This window comes from Pleuronectes platessa, chromosome 10 (genome assembly GCF_947347685.1).
Source record: "Pleuronectes platessa chromosome 10, fPlePla1.1, whole genome shotgun sequence".
In the NCBI taxonomy this organism is placed as follows: domain Eukaryota; kingdom Metazoa; phylum Chordata; class Actinopteri; order Pleuronectiformes; family Pleuronectidae; genus Pleuronectes; species Pleuronectes platessa.
The window spans coordinates 24501530-24521842 of NC_070635.1; the positions used below are offsets into that span (position 1 = coordinate 24501530).

Here is a 20313-nt window from a genome sequence, read left to right on the forward strand (position 1 = left end):
GTCAGATGTTTCAAAATAAAAAAGTCTCAACCCCTCTTTCAAATTTTAGAGACAAATGTCTTATAAAGGTGTCACGTTTGAGCTTTTACACAATAGTCCTCCATGATTAACACATTTTCTTCGACAGTGTTCATTTCAGAGTATAATCATCAAGTTATGGTGTGATCAGATACCTATTTAAAAAAAACACCTATGATGCCGGTGCAGGTTCTTTGCATTTTTGCCACACAGTTTTACAGATGAACATGTTTTTCATTAATAGCATAGCTGTTACACATCAATTTTAATCAGTAGTGTTTGGAAGGATTGTAAATTGTGACATGTTTTCGTCTTTTATATTCTGGCACATAGAACTACAACCCTTTGCCTGGGGGCCTTTTTATTAAGGGATATGTACAACTAAAATAAAAAATTGTTTCAGGGACCACACAGGACCTCAAGATTTGCTACTAATCCCAAAGTCTATTATTTTACTGTAGTGGTGAAAAAGTTATCAAGAATTTTTACTAACAAAAAATCTACTTACAATCTGTAAACCTAAGATTTGCATTTATTAACGATGAAGGTTTTAATTAATATGACATTATTATGACAACTTGTCTTTTCCTAAATTTATATATTACCAAGTGTCTTTGAAACCTTGCTGTCAGTAGTTTTTCAATCAATCAAATTAAATTTGTGTAGCCCATATTCACAAATCAAAATTGGTCTCATAGGGCTTGGACAAGGTCTGCCCTTAACCCTCAACAGGAGTAAGGAAATCCTGAAAAAAAGCAAAAAGGTAGAAACCTCAGAGAGAGCCACGTGTAAGGGATCCTTCACCCAGGAAGGACAGATGTTCAATAGATGCCACGTGTATAGGACAGTATCAACAAACAGTATTTACAGCATTGATTAGAAGAAACAGCATTGCAGCCAAATCCAATACATTTGAAGTTACTGGTGACTCTTTCTTCAGACATACAAACACGACATAAAAAAATGCCTCCATAGTGCTTGTGTGGTGTTATCCAAGTGTCCTGAACCCCCCGGCATTCAAATTCAAATCCACAAGAGATCACTTACACTTTTGGGGCGTCGGCTTTTTTACGTTTGAAAAAGTGGTCACAATTGACCTCAATTGGATTGGATTTAGCTGCCATGCTGTTTACCCCTGTAACATTTATCTTTTATTTTGAAGACAAGTCACGCGACCACCGGGTTTCTCCATCCTGACTTCCCGGTTTAGGGGGGCGGAAAAACGTGCATGCGGAACTGATGCGGAAGAGCTTCGGCTGACCCGCAGTGCAGTCTGGGAGCTGACAGCCGTCTCTCTTCGCCTCAAGCTAAGACGCCCATCGCTGTTTATTTACACACAGCGGCACACCGGAATATGTAGCATATCCCCTGTCGTCTGTGCACAAAGCTGCTTCCTGTCACCGGGACGCGACTCGTGTGAGCGGGAGACATCAGTGCTGCCGGGGCCCTGGCTGCATCTCCATCACTGTAACAACCTGCTGCTTAAGCTAGCACAGCTCGCTGCTCACATCGCGGAAGCTGCCAGTCTCTGTCTTCCTCCGCCGGTCGGACACACGAATGAATGACAGCCGCTGGACTGTGTAGGATCACGGTGAGATTCCCTATCAGCATGAGTCCATGACGTGACAAGTGTCCTGCAGGTTGACATTAGCTGAAAACAAGCACCTCACCCAGCTAGGGACCAGGTAGCTGTTAGCCAGTTAGCTCCGACCCACTCAAACCACACTGGCAGTGACGCGTATAATTACCCTCTGAGAATATTCTTTAACCAAATGTGTTTTTTTGTGTTATCATTGTGTCATATGTTGCAACATGTATTCACTATTGGGTGATAACACAACGTACGCTGCAGTGTGGGCGGCAGGTGTGTGTACCGGTGTTCCAATTTAACTGGGGATCATGGCAACTGGTGATTTATTGTCTTAAATCCTGATGTTGTCGCCCAGATTCGTCATTTTCACAAAGCACCTGTGTCTGAAGTGCGGTTATACACTGAAGGCCTCGTTGAAATAAAAATCGAACGAAAACCCATCACGAGCTCATGTAATGTGTCCTTATCAACATCACGTTGAGACATTAATCTCAATCATATAGGTAAAAGGGTGTTTAAGGAAAACGCCCATGATATCTGGTGATAGTCAGAATAAACGCTGCATACTTAATAACAGGCTTCACAAACTGATGCTCATCCTTCATAGGAGACACATGGAGTTATGAATAATACACACGCATGGCCAGCTCCACGCAAAGTCCTTTTGTTTTGACGCTGGTGATCATTACAATGCACACACACCAAGCACGTGTCATAAGAAAACATCCCTCACATCAACGAGGTGGAGGCTCCTGCAGTGTTTTTGTGAGTAAAGTTAGTGAATGTCCTTCTATTGGATGTGTTAAGCTTCATGTGTCCTCCTGTCGCTGCAGCTTAAAGTCAGCAGACATCATTTTAAAGATGTGAAGCTAATACTGCTTCACCATGTCGTTAATAATATATCTTTTTTTTTACCCATATGATTTATATAGTTGCCTCTTTATTTCAACGCGTCTTTCAGTGCATCACTGCACTTCAGACACAGTCACTCTGTTGAAATGACGAATCTGCAACCAACCGACATCTGGAATAAAGACAACAAATCACCAATTGCCATGATCCGCAGTTAAACTGGAACGCCTGCTCCCTGTTGTTGACACTGACAGGTCTGTCATCAACACAGAACAGAACAAAAAAGAAAGGGAACCCCCTTTAACTAACTTCTTTTATGTATGAATGAGTCTCTAGATATGCTGAGATCTTCATCTCTGTCACACTAATGAACAAACACAATCTATTATGACTAATTCCACACAAGTCATTGTCTCGGAAATGTTTAACCAAATGTATCATTAAACCTCTACCTTGTCCCAAATCCCCTCATGAATCCACATTAAATCACAAGATCCAGATTTACATTCATATCTGTACCAGATTGCACACACCCTTAAACATCCCAGGTTTTTTGTCATCAAGAAATGTCGAATGAAAAGCTCTATCTCACAGGGTTATAAAAAGTGGAAAAAACGTCTGTATCTGCAACCAAAATGTTACATGTTCTTCCCTGACCCATAGCACATCCTTCCAGTAAGCTTTGTGAAATCGGTTCAGTCATTTTTTGTGTAATCCTTGCACAACTTGACTAACAATCACACCAAGCATTCAAAAACATAACCTCCTTGGCAGGGGTACATTTCAAAGGTGAATACTTATATTCACAATGTAGGTTGGAAATAGTATGTGCATCAGTAGGCTAATGACAAGAACTTAACAGCGTTACTTCATGCCAACAAGAGCTCATTTCATGGTGAGGCTGTGGTGACTACATTGTCATGGAAAATCCCAACCAGACTCAGTCCTGTCACTGTTCACCAGCTGTTTTCAGGAATAAGTCTGTGTTATTAGAGTAGATAGCAGCGACAGCAGCTTGAGTTAATTACCACTCTTCTTCAAACTTGTTTGTTTTTGGTGAAACATAATCTGACTCAGCCTGTCATTTGCTGTCAGCTTCTTTTTCCAAACACATCAAACATGATAGTTAGTATTGGCTGCTGCTCCTGTCAGATTTAGCTCCCTGCTGATTTATAAGACTAAGTCATTAGAGCACATACTACTAATTGATGGGCTCAGGCGTTTTTCTTCATGGTCAAACATGAAGATGACTTAACTTAAAGGTTATTTTTGTAAGATTTAGGTGAAAGGGATGTAGTGGCAGATATTGGATGCACAATAATCCTTGTGATTTTTCATCTAAATTGTATGAATTGTAGGTACTTTATATTTACAACTGGAGCAGGTCCTTTCTACAGAGGCAGCCATGTTTTTTACAGTAGCACAGACTAGACACACTTAACACCTTTTTGAGTTTTTATGACAACTGAAGCCACCACAGATTATCTTTCATGTTTGGAAGCTGAGGGTGAGGTGAGGGGTATTCAGCTGCAACATGCAACTTCACCACTAGATGTCACTAAATTATACACACTGAACCTTTAAAGTAAATCCTTTAAATCTTTTTTTATTCATGTGATCTCCTTGGTCTCATCTTCCTCTCGTTGTCTTTCTGTTGTTTTCTTTTTCTTTAGGTGTGATGTATATATGTGTCCCCGGTGTTTTACAATAGCATAAAAACCACCCAGGAGAATGAATGCAGAGGAAGTGGAGCTGCTCAGTGACTCCAAGTACAGGAACTATGTGGCAGCAGTGGACAAAGCCCTCAAGAACTTTGAGTACTCCAGTGAGTGGGCAGATCTCATCTCTGCACTGGGTAAACTCAACAAGGTGAGGATCTGAGAGGCTGCGGCTTGGTGTACACTGCACGGTTTATATGTAGTAGAGGAGGAAAAAGCCACTTTCCACTGGTCAAAAAACCCCTCTAACATCTGGCTTATGTCTGCAATGGTAATGGATAGTATCATAATTAAATCCCAGGAGACATGGATATTTACTGTCAATGGCTCCAATCTGCAGTGATAGAAATATGACACCCAGGTGAATACTCTCTTTTTGGCAAGAAAAGAGATAGAGACCCTCAGTTTCCTGAGTGTTTGTTATGTCGACCGTAACAAAAAAAAGAAAAGTAATGCTAACTCTTCTGGCAATGGGAAAGAAGTCTTTATATGTTATTTTGCGATTTTACCTGTTTGAAAAAAAATCCTGTGTATACCTGATAATTTTGATGTACAACAGACTTATCAGCTAAATACGTTCATCAAAATTTGGATGTCATTGGTTTGGTGTAGCAGCCGACCCTCACTGATTGATTTTATTTATCAAAATCAAATTTTATTGCCATTTGATGGTTTCAGGAACTGTATAATTTCGAAGTCACAGAAATGCAATATTGTAATCAGTTTGTTGCTTCTGGTGTAGACAGTGGATATCAGGGCCAAGGCTCTGTCTTCCGTTCGCCGTACACTGTTTACAGTCCGACTTGTTTCTTTTATCACACTAGTCAAATGTTTCTTTACACAAAACAGAGATACTTTTTTCTGTGCCACGTCTAAAGATTCTGCATATTCACATGCAGAATCTATTTACCGAGATTGTATTGCACATGGATACCACATAATTATTAAGTCAACATAAGTCATAAGTGTGCTCTTGTGTGAGATGCAGAGTGGTTTTCAGACTGCTTTTCTGCATGGCTTCTTTTTTTTTTTAAACCATGTTCTTTTTACGTCCGGTTCATCTCAGGTTTTGCAGAACAATGCAAAATATCAAGTGGTTCCCAAGAAGTTGACAATAGGCAAACGGCTGGCCCAATGCCTCCACCCCGCCCTGCCCAGCGGGGTCCACCGCAAGGCCTTGGAGACATATGAGATCATCTTCAAGATCATAGGCCCCAAGAGGCTAGCCAAAGACCTCTTTCTTTACAGGTAATAATGTATTATCCACGTGGTAATCTAGGGGCCAATAAATGAACTCAAAACAAGCTTTTTTCTGCTAGTATCTGATTTTGAAAATGAGCCTTAACGTCTTCATCCCCTGCAGCTCTGGGCTTTTCCCTTTACTGTCCAACGCTGCCATGTCTGTGAAGCCTGTGCTGTTGGGGCTCTATGAGACCTACTACCTGCCCCTGGGGAAGACTCTGAAACCAGGCCTCCAGGGGCTACTGACCGGGGTCCTGCCTGGTCTGGAGGAGGGCTCTGAGTACTATGACAGGTAAGAAGAACAGAAACAGAAAGAAAAACACTTGGAAAGTTTTTAACTTGCACATGCAGGCATCAGAACAAGCCATTAGGAGAAGGCATTTTAGAGCATTATGGGAAGAGGAATTGATTGCAGATTGTATGAATGATACATGAGATGAATGAGTCATTGCAAGATTCATTCCTAAAACTGAAGATAGTCAAAGATGTTTGTCTCTCTCTGAACTTTTCCATCTCTTTTCTTTAAGACAAATATCTGTCTGTTACTTGGATAAAATTGCTAACTTAAGCTTGCATGTTTTATTCATAATTTATTTTCACATGATGATATTGTATGTTCACGTCTTTATCTGGTTGTGTCACATATATTACAAAATCTAGTCAGTGTTGACACAGGTATACTTCCAGTCAGAAGATTAACAACACATCCATTTCCCAAGTCCAGTGAATAACCTGGAACAGTACAAAGGTCAGCAGTAAACTGCCCAAGGAAAAAGTCAATAAAAATAAAATAAATGAGAAGTTCCTAGAAAACAGGGATGAAGAAGTAGGTGAACTTGCAGATCTCCTGAAGTAATTGAAGTAACTGAAGTAGTTATTCTGGGTCTTACCAATATATCCTTGTTTACTGTTTTTGCTGTTTATTACACAATGTACTGTTCAGCAGCTGCTGTAGCACTTAGGCCCAAGACAAATAAAGTATAATTGATTTGACTTGAAATTTAAAGCAAACAATTCCTACTGGTGCCCTATCTTTTGTTGTTAACTTACAAATTCTGACCGGACAAAGGCAGAAAGGAGAGAAAGAAAAGTAGTGAAAGCAAAACTATAAGTGAATGACATTTCAGTCAGACAACTCACGTTTGATTATTTATCTTATTTATTAAGATATTTATTATTCACAGTAGAACAGGTTTGTGTTTGGCGTCTAGGCTCCAACTTAATCACTCCCCATATGCTAACACAGGAATGATGGGAGTGATGAGCTAATACTGTAACCCCCCGTTGAAGCCTACAGGTGGATGCTGGGGTGGTGGAGGGGCTGAGGCAGTAGTCTACTACTGCGTAGCAGTTAGGAATCAGAGAGAGTGATGGGATTTCCCTCTGCTTAAATAGACCGCCTAATGCGGTGGATGAGGGCTATGGCTGGTTGTGGCAAGTGAAGTATGTCACCTGATATATGTGACATGATTTATGTCACCTGATGTATGGCACATGACTGAAGCAGCGCAGCTCGAGTTGCCGGCCAGAACTAGCTCGCTGGCTTCGCTCCATTATTGGGAACTTCAGAAACTGTTTTGGGATCCTGAACAAAGTTTGATTTCAGAGACAGTTTCACTCACAGTTTTTTCCTCCATGCCATCACATGCCAGACTTTCATTTTCCTTGTGCAATACTCCTATCATCATTCATTTGCAATGCCATATTATTGCTATTTATTTCCGTATCACTGTATATTTCCGTTCACGCTGACGTGTCATATATTTTATTAAGGTCAATTTCCAATTTTTTAAAATTTATTAATATGATTGTTTTTAAACCAAAGAGAAGCAGCGCTTGTTGTGTGCAGTGCTTACGATGGAAATAGTAAGCACTGCCCACAATGAAACATTTGTAGAGAGAATCTTTTCAGCTGCTGAATGATTTGGGATTTAAGTTTCTTTATTTCTTAAGTAAATTCATATATATTTGTTCTATACTTAAGCATTTTTAAATGTTTAAGTATTTTTATTTAATCAGACAATTTATTAAATGTAATTTTCAGTAATAACTGGGTGAATGGAGGCCTTGAGACAATACTCACATGTTACCGGAGTTAAACTGCATTATCTTAGATAGTTAATACAGCCTGCTTCTAAGATACTAAACTACCGATACTGCATTGTACAAATAATACATTGATGTACATAGTTTTTCTTTGCTCTACCACACACACTTTAACTTTATGTTTATTTTTTTTTTTTAAATTACTTGTATATTGCTTGCATATAGTGTATTGTCTGCATGTATCTATATTGTCTATATATTATCAGCATTGCTTGAAAGTTGAATACAGTCTCTGTGTGTTGTGCATGTGTGTGTGCAAGCATGTATGTTTGTGTACACTTTCCAATGACATCAATGTCTAACTTTAAAACCACAGTTTGGGTTTCAGGGGTCATTTGCAGGGCTAACTTGTTTCTCATTTTATTTAAAACTACACATGTAGTTTAAGTATCTGTTCAGTAAAACTATAACAAACAATGTTCTCTTTGTCTCTTGCGTTGATTTTGTTTCTGTCAAACTAGAAAACTGAACAGCAAATTGCATTATTTTTATCACCTCTTGCAGCTATTTCCTGTTCCCACTGTTACCTCTGTGTAATATTGCATTCAAATGATTGTGTATATTTAAGGTAATTATAGATTGACCTTGTTTGCCCAGATTGAATTCATCATTGGGTTTAATTTCTGACTGGAACTCACACTCCTGTAACATGTGTCACTCAGATGACTAATTCTACCCCAAATTCAACTGCTGCGACTGAGCGGTAATTACAGTAAACCCACAGTACTTCAAGTCATTGACCATCTTTATCGGAGGTTCTTGAACCTCAGAGGCTTGTTGCCCCTAAACAAATTACTCCCATGGCCCATACCCACATTTGTACATTAGCAGGAATGTAGCATAACATTGAAGTGAAGGCAGTGCTTTGTTATTTAAATGTGAGTGTTCAGTAAAATATATTGTCTTCAAAATCAATGAATATGCATCATAAATACTTGTGATCTTAATACTGATAAAAATAACCTTTATTCTAATTTTGATCTGTATTGTTCAGCCCTACTTTCTATTAATTTGCCACAACAAAGCCGTCTCGCTGGTTCAACCTGAACAGATCAGAAACAAACTCTCAAGCACACAGTGTGTATTTTCACCTCTGAGTACCACCATGTCCTCCTTGTTTGTCATAGAACCAATACCCTGTTGGAGAAGGTGGCTGCAGCAGTGGAGCAGTCTGCTTTCTACAGTGCCTTGTGGGGCAGCATCCTGACCAGCCCCGCTGTGCGTCTCCCCGGGGTTTCCTTTGTTCTGCTGCACCTCAATCGCAAACTCTCCATGGAAGACCAGCTCTATGTGATAGGCAGCGACATCGAGCTCATGGTACTTGAGAGGCTGTTTGACAAAAAAGGGTTATGCACATGTGACAGTTCTAGTGAGAGTGCTGAGGGACAAAACGTACTGCATCACCCTCTAGCAAAATATCAATTTATTATTAATGATGTTACAGTGAATTTGTTTATTAATCAGCAGTCCAGTGTTTTCATTTGGTTTATTGTATTAGTGTCTGGAGGTGGATTTGGAATAAAACTCAACTTATATTCCGTTACTAAGAAGATAAATTGGAGTAGTTTGACTGGAAAGGGCCCGATGAATGTCATAAGACAGGAAAAAAGATCATAGATGTTTATGATGGTAGATGCTTACTCAGTTTGTAAAATGTATGATGAAAGAAATGGTATGAACGATGGACCAACAAGGCAGGTTTATCTTTGGTCACTGTGTCAGTCTGAATAGTATAATGATGTGTAGGGTTGTGTATTTTATACACAGGTTGACTCACAGTTCTTTTCTGCTCTCACCAGGTGGAAGCGGTCAGCACCTCAGTCCAGGACTCCAGTGTGTTGGTGCAGAGGAGCACCCTGGACCTGATCCTCTTCTGCTTCCCTTTCCACATGAGCCAGGTGAGCTCTGATCTACTGGCCCGTGTATCATGCCTGAAGTATGATAATGATCTGTGTACGTCTTTGACTGAAGTTAGGATTGATTTTGAGATGTGTAATTGATATATTAGCCGGTAACCATAATCTGCTTTCTTGTTAGCGTGTGTGTGAAAGATATATTGGAGCAGTCACAAACATTCTCTTGTGATATGCTGTGTTCAGGCGACTCGCCCTGACATGATCCGGATCCTGTCAGCAGCCTTACATGTGGTTTTGAGAAGAGACATGTCCCTCAATCGCAGACTCTATGCCTGGCTGCTGGGTACAACACACACACACAAACACACCAGCACACACAGATTTACAGTATCAGGATTCCCACTCATCATGTCATTTTAGAATAATATCGTAGAGGAGGTTACCCTACAGGAGAAGTGTAAGAGTAAAAGGAGTTCGTTTGTTCATAAGAATACTACATAATCCAGATTCATTTATTAACCTGTTGTGGACACGTAACTGTTCATCACTTTGGCAGAATCCAGCAGGAAAAAGACTAGATATTTATAGCTCTGACTTATGAATAGCAGCATTGTTAATGTTTTACAATACCATTATGGGGACACACATTGTTCTGTTTTGCCATTTGTGTACACTTCAGGTCTATGGCTGTGTTTTTATGGCTGTTTTTTTTCTGTTCTGTGGAACATAAACCACGCTAATGTCTATTGTGGTCATTGTCTTACTGTATTTTCTCTTGTTTGCAACTCACTGTGATGATCATGTCGGTAAGTGTCTGCATGACTGAGGATAGACACTGAATGTATCAAGCTGATTCTTATCTGGAGCTACTTGTAATGATTGTAGAGTTGGAATCTCAAGTTCCTGATTAGCAGAAATGATTAGCAACAAGGTTGATGTGGAGTGAAGGTCAGAGTCATAAGTGAAGATTTACACCACAGTGTGATTCTAATGGCAACTTTAAACCAGATCACAAGCCAGTTTTTCCTCTGTGAATGGGATATATTACTGTATTATTCATCTGAAACTGGTTATGCTGCCACAGGGCTGTACGTTACCTTAATTTGCACATAGCACCAGTGCTACAGAGGCTGCCTGTGTGAAAATAATGATGCTTCATTTCCCCTCATTTAAGTTCATTAACCAGGTCGTAACATTTCTGTCCTAACTTGCTTGCTAAGTGCGCTGAGAAAAAAGGGTGTTAATTGTGGGACTTGGTGTTTGATGTATAGACGGGGACATTGTTTTTACTCACACGACAGAGTACAACTACCAAGTATAATAGCAATGCATCATCAATTCATCTCACACACAAGCAAATACACAAACCCTCATTTCACCCACAAGCGACTGTTTCAAACATCACACCAAGGTGAGACATAGATGAGACAAACTGTGCAGCCCTGTTCCATAGTGTGATGCAGCCCAAGACCTACACGCCTTGGAATATAACTTAGTGATTATCATTAGGAGTTTACCAAGAAGAACTGCAAGATACAAATATTTTATCTTAATGAAAATTAAACATCAATTTTCTCTACTCTGTTAAGGTGCTTTGTTTTTTGTCTGTAATTAATTCTAACAGCACATCTCTGTTATTTTTAAGGCTTTGATAACAATGGGGTGATAACAGGCCCCCGCAGCACGCGACAGAGCAACCCAGAGGAGCACGCTAGCCACTACTTCAACAACTTCTCTAAAGACATGCTAGTCCAGGTGAGGTTTCAAACTCATTGCAAATACAGCTCAACAATGGGTAAGATCATTTGTACGAAACAAGGTGTGTGTGTGTGTGTGTGTGTGTGTGTGTGTGTGTGTGTGTGCGTGTGCGTGTGCGTGTGTGTGTGGGGCTTGCTCGCTCTATATTTGGCGGATCTGGCCTGCTTTTAAATTTTTTTATCCATTACTTATCACACCTCTCTTTTCACACCTGCCACATCCTCTCAGGGGTTACATATATGTCCTGTTCTCTTCAGCTGTTCATCACGGTCAACTCTTTGAAGACAGCTCCCACAGATTTAACACACACACATAAAGAAAATCTTTCTCATCAAGCTCAAAACAGCTTTCGCCCTCCTGGCATGTGATAGGCTTCGGTACTCCAGGGGTTGGAACAGAGAGCGACAGGCAGGGGAAGTTTTGTTTTTGATAGTACTTTTTTTTCTGTTTTGTTTTTTTGTTTGCTCCTCTGCCATCTGCTCCGGCAATTATTGGAGCTCTCTCCATTGGGACAAGGCTGTTACTACAGAGACCGTCTGTTCCAGGCATCAGCCCATTACGTGACCAACGAAGCATGAAACACACACACACCAAAAAAAAACAAAAAATGAAAGAGTTTAATGCAAATATGAGATTGATACTGCCAAATATTCTGAAAAGCTAAACAAACAAAAATCAAAGGTGATAAATGATCCCTCAGCATTGTGAAAAGTGGATTGGTAGTTTACAGATATTTCAGGATTTTTACTGTAACAGGTGTGTGTGTGCGTGTACCTCCTTGTGTATGTATTTTCAGGCGATGGTAGGGATCTTGCAGGGCAAGGCCCGAGGTGGTGAAGAGGAGAGTATCCTCATGCACGACCTCAAGCCATTTCGCATCCTCATCAGTTTGCTGGACAAACCAGAGCTTGGTAAGTGACACTGTAGATACCATCGGTTTAGTTAATGTTGTAAGTCCATAAATCATGACATATAAAGCCTGTCACATTAACTGAATTTAATATTGTAAACATTAGTCAACTGTGGACATCATCCCTGCTGTCGGTATGTGTCTCTCTCCAGGTCCACAAATCCTAGAGGACGTTCTGATTGAGGTGTTTCGGACTCTGCACACACAGTGTCGAACAGAGCTGGACCTCCAAAACCAGAGTCCATTCAGCAAAGACCACACACACCTCAGCAGGTCAGCTCAGGCCAACACCTCCCTGTATGAATTAAAAAAAAAAAAAAATGAAAGGAACCTTATAAATACAAGTCAAATAGATCAACTCTGATATCCTAAAGTAGATAAAATCTAATCAACAGTGACAACATTGGAACATACAATGAGTTAGTCATACAATGCATTCATATGAAATAACAGTGTTACAAAATTCTTTAAAGATTTTTAAGTAACATTAAGTACAATTACAAAATATAGATCTGAAAATTTGATGAGTTTAAAAAAAAACATGGTCACAGAAAGTATACAAACTGCAGTAATATAGTTAGATTTCTGTGGCAAATGTTACCATGTAAATTGTGAAAATATTTGATACTTTTTTTGATTCATAACTCAGTCATATATTCATTATTAGAGTTATAATATTTTAAGAAATTGAGGCTTATTATCGAGAGTTGCATATTATTTAGATTCAAGTATTGTTTTGACAAGATTATAATTTTTGTTTTCATTCTTAGCAAATTACGAGAGAACAAGAAGACGGCCGAACTTATTAAAACAGCCAATCTCCTGTTCAACTCGTTTGAGCCGTACTACATGTGGGACTACATCGCTCGCTGGTTTGAGGAATGCTGCAGGTTTGTGTGTGCAAATAAATGTACATTTACACAGAGGATGTCATTTTGTTAGGTGCACTTAACTAGTATCGGGAACATTCTAAAAACAAGCCAAACATTCAACAAAAAATCTGTAATTTTTTTCTTTTGCTGATGCTGCTTCTTCACATAGAACTACCTTCACAGCAGGACCCTAATTTTAACATCAAGCCGACTGGATGTGCACATTTTTCTTATTAGTAAAATCAAAGTTTTTGTTTGCAACTAATTGATACCGCTGTCAGCTCCCAAAGGCTCAAAAACACAGACGTGAATAACTAGTTGTTGTACTTTACTCACATTAAATTATTGCTTTTGATGCAGGAGGACTGTGAACAGCAGCACATGTGCAGAGCAGCATTCTGGTTGCGTAGATCCTCCTGAGCTCTCATTGGTAGAGTTCTGTCAGCTGGTCGACTTCCTGCTGGATATTGTTTCTTTGGTGAGACTTTTTCTTTTCTGTCGGTCTGTCTTTTTCCTTCAGTCTTTCTTTATATATGTCTTTGTCTTCATTTTCATCCTTCTTGTGTTTGCTCTCACTCTCCCATGATTTTATTTTATTATTTAACTTGTTTTTTATGTCCCTCCGTCTTCTGTTTCACTCTTTTCCTTCTCTATGTTTTCTTTTCAGCATGTCATTATTGGAAAAAAAAATTGTTTGTCTTTTTTGTCATTATCCCTTCTTTCTCTTTACCTTTTCGTATTGCCCCTCTTTCTCTTTATACATTATTTCTGTTACCTCCTCTTCAGTCCCTTGTTTCCCATCTCAGCTCGTGCTTTTCACCTTATTTATTTTACTCTCGCTCCCTTGTGGCTCACACACTCCCTCCTTGAATCCAACATTTTCCCAACAAATAACTTTCATGTCTATTTGCCATTCGGCCTTCATCTTGTCAGATTTGTCATCTAACTACAATTCTTGGATGTAATGGCCACCATTATGGTGTGTATGTGTGTGCATCCCATCTGTTGTGTGTGAATATTTGCAGCCCCTACACAGGTTAGAAAATACCTGTGTGTTAGGTTTCCACACAAAATGTTGTTTGCATCCTCCAGAAATATGCTTGTCTATAACGTATTTCCAATCTAAAAAGGTTGGAAATTCCTGTCTACTATTACCTTGTTTGAATGCTTCTGTGTGTGGGTGTGTGCAATGGAGAGAGAACCATGTGTTCCGAGAGATTGTGAGTGAGAGATTAATTGTGTGCGTGTGTACGTGTGTACGTGTGTGTGTGTGTACATGTGTACGTGTGTGTGTGTTTCTGCAAACAAAGTGTTCTGGCCTGTGCTCTGCTTGCTCCTGTCTGTTCAATCTATCTGCTCTTTCTCCTTGAAGCCTACTAGAAGCATGAGGGTAATCTGTCAGGTAAAGTACTGCTCTTTCCTGCTTTTTCACCTCACCCTGCTTCACTGAGGCTATGATAACATTTCTGCAACGTCCTGCCAACATTCCTCAGAGCATCCTTCTTCTGTCCTGAATGATTGGCTCACATGTCATATTTTAATACCAACAAATTAACATGATCCCAAGGTGGCGTAGGAATTCTAAAAGTCATTTACATGGGGTGAAAAAAATTATCGTGGCTGTTTGGTATAGATTTTGTGAAAATGAAATCTCTGCCCAGTGTCTGTACGTTCTGCATGCCTGCAGTTATTTGCTCCCATACTTGTAAGAAATATGACTATTCGAATTTACTCCCATGATCATTTTATTTTTTTATTATTTGCTCTAATTTTTTTAATAAAAATCTTTATTTTCTTCTTAAGTGAACATTTTTAAAAAACTTCATGAGAAAATCACCCCACTCAAGACACAAGGCTATTGTACAATAAAACCACAAATACACCAAATATGAGGAAAAGTAAGTAAGTATCCTTACATGTATGTCCACAGGTCTAATATATAGTAAATGAGTAAATCTGAGAGAGCATTAACTTAAGAGAAGATTCAATTGTATTTAGTTAAGTGAATACTAAACCAACAGCACAAAAATATTTTTTTTGTTTTTAAGGAATAGTTTTTGGACTGGAAAATGAAAGTAGCGGAGATATTTTGCTCTGATTATGTAGGTTAAGGATAAAACCAGAGGGAGCTCATTATAGATTTGAATGTGTATGAAAACACATTTATTCATTAATTAGATACTTCGATCATTACAACAATTCCAATGGTCACAAAGAACTCGAATGAAGTAACCTGCAGTAATTACATCATATTAGCTTCACTTCCGTCCAGATTCCCGATAAGTGGACCTTTATTTCCTCACTTATGTTTTTTCTGAATCTTTCAGGAGACGTACATAGAGATCCAGACTGAGCATCTTCCTCAGCTGCTGTTGCGCATGGTGGCGGCTCTGACCTGTCATCTGCAGGCCCTGGGCCTCGGGGAGCTCACCCACTGTCTTCGCCTCTGCTCCAAGATCCTCAGCAAAGTTCAGCCCCCTCTGGTGTCCCCTCTGGCCCTGCCCTCGGGCTCCCAGGGGCCTCAGGGCCATTCTAACTCTGCTGGCAACTCCTCAAGATCAGCAAAGGATAACAGCAGAGACAAGGAGGAAAAATCGGTAAGGACAATATTTCAATAAAACAATTAAGTGGCAATGCTTTTTTCCAGAATTTTTTTTAATAAATTAGGAATTTTGTACTACTTTTACTTCTCACCACACCATTTCAACAAGGATCTTCCACAGTTTTCTCAGAAATCGCAGGGAAAGGTTCACGTCAGAGGCCAATTGTTGAGGGATCAACAATTTGTGTTTAAAGACACAATTGGAGACACTTGCAGAAGCATGTATCGAGTTATCTTGCAGGTTAAATGTCCTCTCCAAATCAGGTATTGTGACAAGTTTTGTGGCCCAGTTGTAATAATGAGCTACAGCCAATCAGACTAAGGTTTTTTTTTAACACATTGTTATTCCATTACCTAAATTAAAATATGAAACCAAAACTAACTGGATCAATTGAAAGCAATGTGAAACCCATAGGAGGAGTAGTACAACATCTACAACCATGGATAAATCCATTATCTTACCTTTATCTTTCTTTTGGCTGCATATCAACAAATTATTGGTTCTTGTTGACATTCCCCCCAAAAATCCAGTCTCATAAATGGTATATCATTTCTTCTGTCCTTTTTTCACACATACTTTTGTGAGGAAAAACATACTTTTGTATGTATCACCATGGTCTGCACTGACAGATCAATGTTGCTAATGAGAAATTAATTGTGCAAAACACATTGATTTGTTTGATTCAAGATTTGTTACTACAAGAAAAGTCATGTAGTGTTAACATAGCAGCAATCTGATAACTTTAAAAGTAATGTTGTGTGAAGATTGAATCATGGCACCAAAACAATGTCAAGGCCACTGCTGTGCCAATCTCTGACTTTGAAAGAAACTTCCATGATTCACATCCGTCTCTGCTGCTTCAAAATGTCATTTGATGAAAACATAAACCTTTTCCTGCCCTCTAGTCAGAGCATTCCCAGTTCGACCTACTCGACCCACTTCCCCTACAAGCTAATGCACAAAATCCCATCAGTTCAGGCTCTGATGGTGTTCCCTGGTCCCTGAACAGGGCCCCCTCCGGGGGTTTTGTCCTTCTGCCAGCCTCCTGTCCTGGTCTGCAGTTGGCTGGGTGGCCCTGCCGTCCCATAATCCCATGACACAAGGCATTTGAAGACTTGCTCAGAGCAAATGCTTGGTCGTCCTGGTCCCCGTCCAGCAACCTGGTTGATAAAGTGTTTGGGAGATCATTGAGTCGTGATTAAAAGTTTAGTCACCCAGTCCCATGTCAGGAGATGAGACAGGGTTTTACTGGATGGAGGTAGACCCATGAGGGGCAGAAGAGAGCACAAGTAGAAAGACAGAAGATGGTTAAACCAACAGCTGAGCCCAAGCTCGCCTTTTCTCTCTCTGAGGAAGGAGAGGAGTAAATTAGCCTGTTATGCCTCCAGGTGTGTCATATCCATCAGAGTGGAAAACATTCCACATACATCCACTGAATACTATAACGCCCCCACCCCCACCCCCACCCTGAGGGGCATATAGAGAACATGCAAGCTAATGTGCCATCTGAGTCCGGCTCCAGAAGTGCACGCTGCCTCAATCAAAATGTATCCCACAACTCTCTCAGGCCCTCAGTGCCTGACTGTGATGAAGAATTGTGTGAACTTTATTGGTCTGTCTGTAGCAGGATGTACATCTGGTGAACAGTTCACTCTATGCTTAGTTCCTCAGGTCTGACCCCACAGGTTCATATACAGATGACAAGTGTACAGAAAACAGTGCAGCAAAAGGTTGTGGTTAATATTGTTCTTTTAATAATGTTTAATGTCTCCATCTATTGAGAGACATATGTTATTATAACCAATAGTTTGGCACATGGGCAGTGGCCTTATACTGTATAGTATACAAAATCTCTGCAGGGGGTCAAATTGAGAAGATCAGAGTCATTTTGCCTCACAACAATTGTCATATGTAAATGTATGGCTCTACTTCAATATTACAAAGAAGCCTTTGTTTCCCCATGGATCATAACTCCATCCTAAAACATAAATAAGTTACATATAATTGATGACTAGTGCTTTTTCCTCCATTAAAAGACCTGCCAATCAACTTTTGGAGTGTTTACACCCTCTCTTTTACGCTGTAGAGATGCAAACATGAGCATGGCTTTGTTACAGTATAAATGGTATTGCTTACTCGTATACCTCCTTTGAAAATATATTGAAACAATGTAAAAAGTGGATATACTAGCCAGCCTTATTAGGGAATCTGCACCCTGAAATTTCCTGGCTCTCTGTATTTTCACAATAGCAAAACTCACCATTTTCATCACTCTTTGCTGAATGTCCTTTATCACCTGCCTCTCCTTCTGCAGCCTCTCCCAGCTACACTGGAGCAGCCTGGCAGTTTAGACGTATTTGAGGATGGGGAAAACCCTTCCAGCAGTCGCTCCTCAGAAAGTGGCTTCACAGACTTTGTCAAGTACCTAGGAGATGGCCCCCAGGAAACGGAATGCATCCCCCATTCCCACTCAGCGGTCAAAGCAGGACGACGCTCCTCAGGCCCACCGCAGACCAAGCCTGTGGACAAACCAGTCATGCAGTGCTGCCTGGAGCACTTTCAGCAGTTCCTCTCCCGGCTCATCAGCCTGTATATCACCCCGGGACGGGTGGACAGACCTGAGGATGAAAGAACTGAAGTCATGCGTTCGGAGGCCCTGGTTTCAGAGGGCCCCCAGCACTGTGATTATACTGAGATGTGCTCAGAAGGCGGCTTGGTCCATAGGGAGTATGTGGCTGCCTTCACTGCTGCTTGCCAGCTCTTCCTAGAATGCTCCAGTTTCCCTGTCTACATCGCAGAGGGCAACCTCAAGTCCTCACCCACACAGGAGGAGCAGTTGGGTAAGAACCAAAAACATATAATTATAATAAGGCCAATTTCTTTTTGGAAGTATTTAAAATATGTATGATTATGCTATGCTTAAATTGGTGGGAAGGACTATCTGAATATTGTAATTGAATATTTGAGGGTAACTTTATTTTTTCCAACAATAAAGATGTACTGCATTGGGTTAAAGTATATCCCTAATGCATCCATACAGACAGCGAGCAGGTCCGTCTGCCAGTGTGGCTGCAGACACTGATGGATGCCTCCTGCCTGGCCAGTGACTTCAACCTGCAGGGTGTCGCCATCTCCCTACTCATGGACCTCATAGGACTCACTCAGTCGGTTGCCATGGTGACAGCTGAGAGTGTGGCATCTGGCGACTGCACAGAGTCCTCCCAGCCCATGAGCCCCAGCCAGGGGCGCGTTGCTGTTGTCATCAGGCCACCGCTCACTCAGGGAATCCTCAAGTACATAGCTGATAAGACAGAATTCTTCAAGGTTAGAGATCTTTTTCAGGTTGAAGCCAAACTTCATTGTGGTCTTCATTGTTTTCATGTTTTTTCTATCTTTAACCCATTAAGACCTAAGGTGCCTAATAAGAACGCACATTAAAACCAACTTGTTGTTTGAAAACAAGCCCTTTTGAGGGTTTTCTGGAGAGCTGACAGAAGGACCATCCTTTACAAAAATAATTTCTCAGTCACTGAGTCAGAAATTAGATAGAAAAACATTTGATAGCTTTAACATTTGGCTTTAATTGCAAATCATCCTTATTTTACTGCACTTTATTAACATTAAAAACAAAATAATAAAGCCGGCAAACTCACCGAGATCCACTTCTTCCTCAAACATGTCTCTTGCATACTGAGCTTTTGGTCAGCTGGTCAGCAGGCATATTGTCTGGGTCTTGATCTTCTTCATTTTTATTTAACTTTTTTCATAATTAAACCAATCATTTTATCTGCTTTAATACCAGTCCCGTCACTTAGGTCGTCAGCCATTGTCGGTAATGCAACTTGCTTACAAACAAACTACATTTCCACTCTCGGTGGTTTTCGTCCGTCACATATCTTGAACACGAAGTATCATATAAAAAGAACACATGTCCCATTTCTTGCATCAGGTCTAAATGTGTTATTCCTCATCTCAGAGTGTGGCTTTGATCTTGTGGGACCAGTTGAGTGAAGGAACACCTCAACACCATCAACGCAGTGTGGAGCTTTTTTACCAGCTCCACAACCTGGTGCCTTCCTCCAGCATCTGTGAGGACGTCATCAGTCAGCAACTCATGCACAGAGACAAGGTCAGCAGAGTCCACACATTAACAATAAAACAGAAGCGCATACACACACACACACACACACACACACACCATTAAATCCTTTTGTTTTCTTTCAGAGAATTAGGTTGGAGGCCCACGTGAAGTTTTCTGTGCTGTGGCATTTGACACGAGATTTGAACATCACCAAGTCCTCTCCTTTTAGTCGCACGTTTGACAGGTAGGATCTGTTGACATTGAAATTGTAATACATTTTTCTCCCTTGATGCAGTTGTATCTTTCAATTTGTTAAAAAAAATGCCTTATCCACTTTCTCTCTCCATTCTATTTCACTTATTCCCGCAGATCGCTCTTCATCATGCTCGACAGTCTGAGTTATTGGGATCCATGTACCACTGCTGTTGGTCGGGCTTGGCTCAATCAGGTCCTTCAGAGACATGATATCGCTCGGGTCCTTGAGCCACTTCTCCTCGTACTCCTCCACCCAAAGACCCACAGAGTGTCCATTCAGAAGGTACAAGCCCAGCGGCACTGGGCCCAGGTCTTTCCTGAACCACCTGAACAGGGGCCATCAGAACTTATCGACACCAGGGACTCTGGCTTCTCCGATGGTGAGCAATGACCATTCAATTATTTAGTTTCTTTATGATTTCTATATTTGTGTTAACAAATTTTGTATCTT

General features: G+C 40.4%; 1 protein-coding gene across 1 annotated transcript in view; it reads left to right on the top strand.

The window, feature by feature from the left end:
- The first annotated feature begins 1263 nt into the window (after positions 1–1263).
- The window catches only part of dop1a (DOP1 leucine zipper like protein A), a 31174-nt gene continuing 12124 nt past the window's right edge, over positions 1264–20313 (top strand). The window contains exons 1-18 of the mRNA XM_053432492.1: positions 1264–1609; positions 4135–4330; positions 5246–5427; positions 5543–5713; positions 8655–8844; positions 9327–9425; positions 9627–9726; positions 11029–11138; positions 11938–12052; positions 12204–12324; positions 12822–12941; positions 13284–13401; positions 15251–15520; positions 17841–18366; positions 18567–18850; positions 19503–19655; positions 19751–19851; positions 19977–20242. Coding sequence (XP_053288467.1) covers positions 4193–4330; positions 5246–5427; positions 5543–5713; positions 8655–8844; positions 9327–9425; positions 9627–9726; positions 11029–11138; positions 11938–12052; positions 12204–12324; positions 12822–12941; positions 13284–13401; positions 15251–15520; positions 17841–18366; positions 18567–18850; positions 19503–19655; positions 19751–19851; positions 19977–20242 — 3064 coding nt within the window. The 5' untranslated portion in view covers positions 1264–1609; positions 4135–4192. The remainder of the gene's footprint in view (positions 1610–4134; positions 4331–5245; positions 5428–5542; positions 5714–8654; positions 8845–9326; positions 9426–9626; positions 9727–11028; positions 11139–11937; positions 12053–12203; positions 12325–12821; positions 12942–13283; positions 13402–15250; positions 15521–17840; positions 18367–18566; positions 18851–19502; positions 19656–19750; positions 19852–19976; positions 20243–20313) is intronic.